The sequence below is a fragment of the Fukomys damarensis genome, unplaced genomic scaffold (genome assembly GCF_012274545.1).
Source record: "Fukomys damarensis isolate Sample0158 unplaced genomic scaffold, DMR_v1.0_HiC HiC_scaffold_26, whole genome shotgun sequence".
NCBI classification, from domain to species: domain Eukaryota; kingdom Metazoa; phylum Chordata; class Mammalia; order Rodentia; family Bathyergidae; genus Fukomys; species Fukomys damarensis.
This window is the reverse complement of record NW_022900938.1, coordinates 14191882-14199827: the sequence shown is the minus strand read 5'-3', so window position 1 is coordinate 14199827 and position 7946 is coordinate 14191882. Positions and strand designations below refer to the sequence as shown.

Sequence of the window (7946 nt, the reverse complement as noted above, 5' to 3'; positions counted from 1 at the left end):
ACCGCCCGAGCTTGGACGCGGCATCCAGGTGTGGGCCGAGGTTCGGCTCGCTCTCGGATGGTGGTTGCAGGCGGACTGTTTCTTGTTCTCCATCAGTGCGTTTTGAGAAAGGTAGTTTGGATAGGGTGAATAGAACATTCAAGGGTAAGGAGAAATGTTTAAAAATAGACGGGATCAAATGAAAGGTGGAACCGAGTTTGCTAGGAAAGGTAGATTTTTCAAATGAAAACTGAAGGACTGTACTAGTTTAATATGGTGAAATAATGGCTCATTTTGCCCAGCAGAACTGTGTGTGTAACTGATTCCTTTCTCCTTTTTTTTTTTTTTTTGTTTCTTTTCCTATTTTTGTTTATACTGAACATGAACTTGACAGTAAAGTTAATGCTGATTCTTGCAATTATCATTCTGTTTTTAGAAACACATTCAAATGTAAGCATCTTGGAAAACAGGAAAGGCTGGCCTGTTTTCTAAGGAAGTTATCTATTACAACAGTGTAATTCACTGACACTTTTTAAAGAGTTAGGTGGAAAGTGCAGACCCTTTGGGAGAACATGGGTCCTTCTAAGTCCCCTCAAAGGACATTTACTACCAATGAGATCTCATTAAAAACAAAATTGAATCGCTTTATTGGGTGCTTAAAAGGAAGAGGTGGTTCAAAAGGAAAACAAAGTTGGGTAGAAAGAGGAAGGAAATAAGTTTATTTCACACCGTGGTGTTCTGATGCTAGTCAGATTTGTATAAAATGCTCTTGTGCTATATTTAAGTATTGTAGCTCTAGCTGTCCCACCTTTTATCTCTGTCTTGAGTGATTTCATAAATCTGGTTATTTCAGTATCAAACTAGTGTGAAAAGGGGAACTAATGAATAGATCCTGGGGCATTCAAGCCATCTAATGGAGATGGTACTGGTGACCGTGTTGTTTGATAGATAATGTTACTGCTTTTTAATTTGAAATATATTTTAACTACCTGGTTTCTTCTTTTTAGAGTAACATGTTTGGAGGTGATTTTCTGATGCTTGACTCACCCTGGAAGGAATGTGGACTGAAGTTCTAGGGTTTGTGTATCTTACCCGCTGGACTCAGCATTGTGTCTTAAGTTCGCTTAAGTCAGAACTTGTATGAGAAGGAAAATGGGAGTCTGGATACATAAAAATGACTGTATCAGAGACCTAAAAAGGATCAGTCTCTGTCTTCTGATACTGTATATGGCCGTTTTAGTGAGCACAGATCAGGATTTTTACAGTTTACTTGGAGTGTCCAAAACGGCAAGCAGTAGGGAAATAAGACAAGCTTTTAAGAGATTAGCACTGAAGTTACATCCTGATAAAAACCCGGTAGGTAAAATGTTTTTGAAAATTTCTGATTGTTACATTTTAGTACATTTGGATATTTCAATTATTGTAAATAAGGGTTCAAAATGCTTACAAGCAATACATGTTTAAAATCCTATTTTAGCTGGTATTCTAAAACGGAAGAAGGAATATGTTCTATTTGGAGTAGTGTAAAGGAATATCAATACCAAATACACACTTGCCTCTTAATTTGCAAACTTACTTTCCCACAGATATTTTTAAAATGTTAATCCCAAAACTATTAACGTCTCAGAAATAGTTTTCATAGTAAACTATGTTGAGATCAAGTACTTTAGAAGAGTAACAGAGTGTTTCCTTAGGATTCACAGGGTATATCGTGCTAAAATAATAGTAATAGGTAATAATAACATGCTTTAACTGTCACTGTTTTTTATAAAGTGCATGACCACAGACCAGTTAGGAGGGTTTTTGTTTGTTTGGGGTTTTTTTGTTGTTACTCATTTTGGGTTGGTTTTTTTTTTTTTTTAATTAAGTTTATTAGTACTTTTTAAGTAAACAGTACAGTTACATTCATCATTGGGATCTTGTACCTTTACATGATGTATCTTGGTTCTTATTTTTCCCCCTGCCCTCCCTTCATCCCCATCCCTTTTTACAAAGACTTTTTTTTTCCATTTTTTCCTTTTCTCTTTTTTCTTTTCCCTTCTTTCCTTTCCCCTACCCTTCCTACTTCCCCTACTCCTTTAGCCCCTTTCTTCCCATTTCACATCAGTTATACAATTGAACCTTATTTACACTTTGAGCTTTTTGCACCAGAGAAACTGTTCAGTATTTCAAAGTGTGTCCTATTTATTTCACTTAAGCATATGGCCTCAATATGCATCCATTTAGCTTTTTCATTCTTTGTGGCTAAATAGTACTCCATTTTATAGAACAACATTTTATCCACTCTCCAGTTGATGGGTAATTGGGCTGTTTTCCAAGTTTTAGCCATTACAAACTGTGCGGCTATAAATATGGGTGCACATATATTGCTGTGGTATGTTTCTTTTAATTCTTTTGGAAAGATACCCAGCAGAGGTATAGTTGGGTCAAATGGGACCTCTAATCCTAGTTTTTTGGTGTATCTCCATATTGATTTTCATAGTGGTTGCACCAGTCTGTACTTCCACCAACAGTGGAGAAGGGTTCCTTTTCTCCCCACAATCCCCCAGCATTTATCAGTTAGTTACTTGATAGCAGCCATTCTTTCTTCAGGGAGGTGGAATCTCAGCATTGTTTTCATCTGCACCTCTTGAATGACTAGTGATGTTGAACATTTCATATATTTATTTGCTGCTTTTATTTGTTTAGCAAAAGCCATTCTAGGCAACAGAGATATGACTGGTCATCACAGTCCCCAACTTGAAACTATTCTCAAAGCCACTGTGATAAAAACAGCGTTGTACTGGCAAAGAAACAGACCCGAGGATCAGCAGAATAGGTTAGAAGATGCAGAAACAACGCCATACATACTCAGCTACCTTATCTTTGACAAAGGAGCCAACCATCCTCAGTGGTGGAAAGATAGCCTTTTTAATAAGCTATGTTGGAAAAACTGGATTTCAACCTACCAAAGATTAAAACTAGACCTCCATCTTTCACCATGTACTAGGCTAAAGTCAAAATGTATTAAAGATCTAAATATTAAAACAGAAACTCTGAACACTTGCTGGAAGATAAGTTAGGTAGAACACTGGAAGACATTGGTATAGGAAAAGACTATAAACAAATCCTCAGTATGGGAACTAGCACAAAGAATCAACAACTGGGATCTCATTAAAAAGCTGCTGTGCTGCAAGAGAAACCACCAACAGAGTGAAGAGATAACCTAAATGTGTGTGGGGGGGGAGCTGTTTCTTAGACAAGGTGTCTACTCTAGAATATATAAAGAAATTTTTAAAAAATCAGACCGCCCCAAATACAAAGAATCAATTCAAAAATGGGCTCTGAAATGAACAGACATTTCTCAGACAAACATTTTGGGGTTTTGTTTTTTCTAGTTTTTTTATTTTGTTTACATTTCACATCAGTTATACAATTGAACCTTATTTACACTTTGAGCTTTTTGCACCAGAGAAACTGTTCAGTATTTCAAAGTGTGTCCTATTTATTTCACTTAAGCATATGGCCTCAATATGCATCCATTTAGCTTTTTCATTCTTTGTGGCTAAATAGTACTCCATTTTATAGAACAACATTTTATCCACTCTCCAGTTGATGGGTAATTGGGCTGTTTTCCAAGTTTTAGCCATTACAAACTGTGCGGCTATAAATATGGGTGCACATATATTGCTGTGGTATGTTTCTTTTAATTCTTTTGGAAAGATACCCAGCAGAGGTATAGTTGGGTCAAATGGGACCTCTAATCCTAGTTTTTTGGTGTATCTCCATATTGATTTTCATAGTGGTTGCACCAGTCTGTACTTCCACCAACAGTGGAGAAGGGTTCCTTTTCTCCCCACAATCCCCCAGCATTTATCAGTTAGTTACTTGATAGCAGCCATTCTTTCTTCAGGGAGGTGGAATCTCAGCATTGTTTTCATCTGCACCTCTTGAATGACTAGTGATGTTGAACATTTCATATATTTATTTGCTGCTTTTATTTGTTTAGCAAAAGCCATTCTAGGCAACAGAGATATGACTGGTCATCACAGTCCCCAACTTGAAACTATTCTCAAAGCCACTGTGATAAAAACAGCGTTGTACTGGCAAAGAAACAGACCCGAGGATCAGCAGAATAGGTTAGAAGATGCAGAAACAACGCCATACATACTCAGCTACCTTATCTTTGACAAAGGAGCCAACCATCCTCAGTGGTGGAAAGATAGCCTTTTTAATAAGCTATGTTGGAAAAACTGGATTTCAACCTACCAAAGATTAAAACTAGACCTCCATCTTTCACCATGTACTAGGCTAAAGTCAAAATGTATTAAAGATCTAAATATTAAAACAGAAACTCTGAACACTTGCTGGAAGATAAGTTAGGTAGAACACTGGAAGACATTGGTATAGGAAAAGACTATAAACAAATCCTCAGTATGGGAACTAGCACAAAGAATCAACAACTGGGATCTCATTAAAAAGCTGCTGTGCTGCAAGAGAAACCACCAACAGAGTGAAGAGATAACCTAAATGTGTGTGGGGGGGGAGCTGTTTCTTAGACAAGGTGTCTACTCTAGAATATATAAAGAAATTTTTAAAAAATCAGACCGCCCCAAATACAAAGAATCAATTCAAAAATGGGCTCTGAAATGAACAGACATTTCTCAGACAAACATTTTGGGGTTTTGTTTTTTCTAGTTTTTTTATTTTGTTTCTGGTACTAGATATTCAACCTAGGATTCTGTACATACTGTGCAAGTGTTCTGCCTCTGGACTGTATCTCCAGTGCCAGAAAATTCTATAAATTAATAAAACTTGTGAGAGACCAGCCTGGGCTGCACAGTGAGTTCCAGAGCAGTCTGAACTACATGGTGAGACCCTGTCTCAAAAAAACAAAAACTTGAGAGCATACTTTCAGTATACTTTCAGTTTAAAACATTTAATTGTGTTGCTGATAATGTAGTTTTTAGAAAGTACATTTTTTAAAATTTGATGGGCCTAGGGATTTAGCTCAGTGGTTCTACCACCTGCCTCGCAAGCGCAAGGTCCCGAGGTACCAAAATAAATAAAATTTGATGATATTTTATCTAACTCTTAACGAAAAGGACATGGTTACAGTTTTTTCTAGGGAGAATTCTTGAAATAGGCTTATTTTATTTCAGTTACATAAAGTTGAGTGATTAAAATATTTCCTTAAAAGTTATTTATAGCTAGATATGGTGACACATACCTATAATCCCAGTACCTTGGGAGGCTGAGGCAGGAGTATCACGAGCCCAGCCTGGGCAACTTAATGAATTAAGGAGATCCTGACTCAAAAAAATTGTAATGGGCTCAGTGCAGAGGCTCTGGGCCTTGGTTGGGTTCAGTACCACAAAAATAAGACAACTGCTCCCCTCCCCCACCACTAGTTAGTTGGTTATCTTTCCCTCATAATTTTTCTTTTAAAATTTCATTTTTCATATAAAAAATGGTAGGCCTGTATCTAAGAATTATTTAAATGAAAACATTCTTGAAAAACTAACCTATCATTTCTGAATCAGCTTTGAAATATTACCCTGATACTAATTATTTAACTATCTGCTGGATAGTAGCATACTTTCTTTAGTTAATTCATTTGTCTAAAATTTACCCACAAAAGTCCATTTTGGAAGTAACAAATAGTGTTTTTTTGTTTTTTTTTTGGTACGGGGGATCAAACTCGGGTCCTTATGCTTGCAAGGTATACAAATACTTCTAAAATTTAGAATTTCAGAGTCTCAGCTGTAGTTTTAAGAAGGGATGACATATGACATGGCCGTATCTGTCAACCTTTTGAAGAGTCTTAATTTCTATTACTGTTTTTTTAGATAGTTCCTCACAAAATATTTCTTTATTCTAAGCTAATTCATATCACATCGTACTAGCTCAGTGGTTCCACCACCTGCCTCGCAAGTACAAAGTCCAGAGTTTAATCCCTGGTACTTTATGTTGGTATCTTGTATCCTGCAAATCTCTGGAATAATGAAGTGTGTATATTGTATAAAGGTTTTGAAGAGATTTTGTGCATCTGAAATAACTTTGTTATATCTAATTTTTTTCACAGAACAACCCAAATGCGCATGGTGATTTCTTAAAAATAAATAGAGCATATGAAGTACTCAAAGATGAAGATCTACGGAAAAAGTATGATAAATATGGAGAGAAGGGACTTGAAGATAACCAAGGAGGCCAGTATGAAAGCTGGAACTATTATCGTTACGATTTTGGTAAGGTGATACTTTAAACCTGAGTTAAAAAAAAAAAAAAAGTTAATATGTCACCTCGATTAACTTTTCATTTGTTGTGGGAACGGAATTCAAAAGGAGGTTAGTATACAGAGATTAACTGTACAGAAAAAAGTGTGTTGGCTAAGTTTTAATATTTTTAAAATAAGAATTACTGTTTAATAAAATTTATATGTTTGCATAAGAAAAGTTTACTTTTGAAGCCTTTCAAGTGTTTTTTACAACTTTGGATTTTCCAGCAAAGGTTAAACTTTTAAGTTGAATGGTGGCTACTTCAGTAGAAATGCTGTCCTTTTCACGTAAAATCCTTATTGGTAATGGTTTAAGTTACTGACGGGAATAAGGCAAGAGAGAGGGAGGAAACATGTTAAAGGAACTGAGGGGTGGCAAAGCAAATGAAATTATCAAGGCAGAAAAGTGTGTTCAGATAACCAGCATTTGTCATACTCATTCATTGACCTCAAATGCAGGCCGAGAAGGCTTTGGTACTAGACTAAATAAAATACTTCACGTTACTTTCTGGAGAAATTGCTTCTCAAGACTAAAAGTTTTTATTGGAATACAGTTGTGCTCATTTGTTTACATATTGTCTGTGGCTTCTTTCACAATTTGAGTGTTGAGTATTCATGACAAATACCACATTCAAAGCCCAAATATTTTATAATGGCTTCTTCACAGAAAGTTTGCTGACCCCTGCATACATCCATTATTAATGTTACTTGGCTGTTTTATGTAGCTTTGAGAAATTCTCTCACATTGATTTTTTTATGGTAAATAAAATTTATAATTGCTATTAATTATCTTTGTTGTCAGTTTTTTTAATAGTCGAAAACATTTTAAAGTGATAGATTTATTAAAAATCATGTTTCCTGAAAATGACCCAATGAACAGTAATGTGCACTTTCTATTTCTTGGTTTTATATTACAAATAAGTAGCATTTCACCGGTAGGGGACACTGGCAAAAGGATATATGAGAGACTGTACTATTTTTGCAACTTCGGGTGATTCTATAATTATTTCTAAATAAAGTGTTTAAAAATGTAGAAAGTTTTTGTAGAGATAAAAGTATGTGAATATTAGGAACCCACTCACCCACAAATTTACCAGTGCAGTAGCAGGCCATGTCAGGAAACACGTATCTTTAGATCACTATCTAAATGTATCACTGAGAATATTTGCTGACTTTTTCTCTTAGTTTGTCACATATTATTTAAGTCTGAGAATTAGTATGGTGATTTTTTAATTATTAAAATAATAGTGAATATTTTATATGGTAAATTATTTTATGGAATTTTTAATAATTTTATGTACTTCTGAAATTAGGTATTTATGATGATGATCCTGAAATCATAACACTGGAAAGAAGAGAATTTGGTAAGTTTGTGAGCTCATTGGTTTTCTAAAAGTAGTACAAGTCCAGTCTGTTATCTGATCCTTTTGGATCCAAATATGTCCCAAAGTTAGAAATTTTCACAAATTTAGAAAGGTATGTACTATCTATTCCACAGTGATTGTAGCAGCCTGTGAAACAGTACACTGAAATAAAAACAGTACTGTTTCTGCAAAAAATATGTAAGTATGTATACCAAGTAAAAGAAGTAGGAATAATATGGTAGCCCCACCTCAGTTCAGACCAAGTTTAGATGTCAAGTTAGCATGCTACATACTTTTTTGTTTCTGTTTGGTGTTTTTTTTTTTTTTTTTTTTTTTTTTTTTTTTTT

General features: G+C 35.2%; 1 protein-coding gene across 1 annotated transcript in view; it reads left to right on the top strand.

Moving 5' to 3' along the window:
• The first annotated feature begins 91 nt into the window (after positions 1–91).
• Positions 92–7946, top strand: part of Dnajc10 (DnaJ heat shock protein family (Hsp40) member C10) — a 37223-nt gene continuing 29368 nt past the window's right edge. Inside the window, exons 1-4 of the mRNA XM_010636808.3 lie at positions 92–111; positions 987–1335; positions 6044–6206; positions 7549–7599. Of these exons, the coding sequence (XP_010635110.1) occupies positions 1120–1335; positions 6044–6206; positions 7549–7599 (430 nt within the window). The 5' untranslated portion in view covers positions 92–111; positions 987–1119. The remainder of the gene's footprint in view (positions 112–986; positions 1336–6043; positions 6207–7548; positions 7600–7946) is intronic.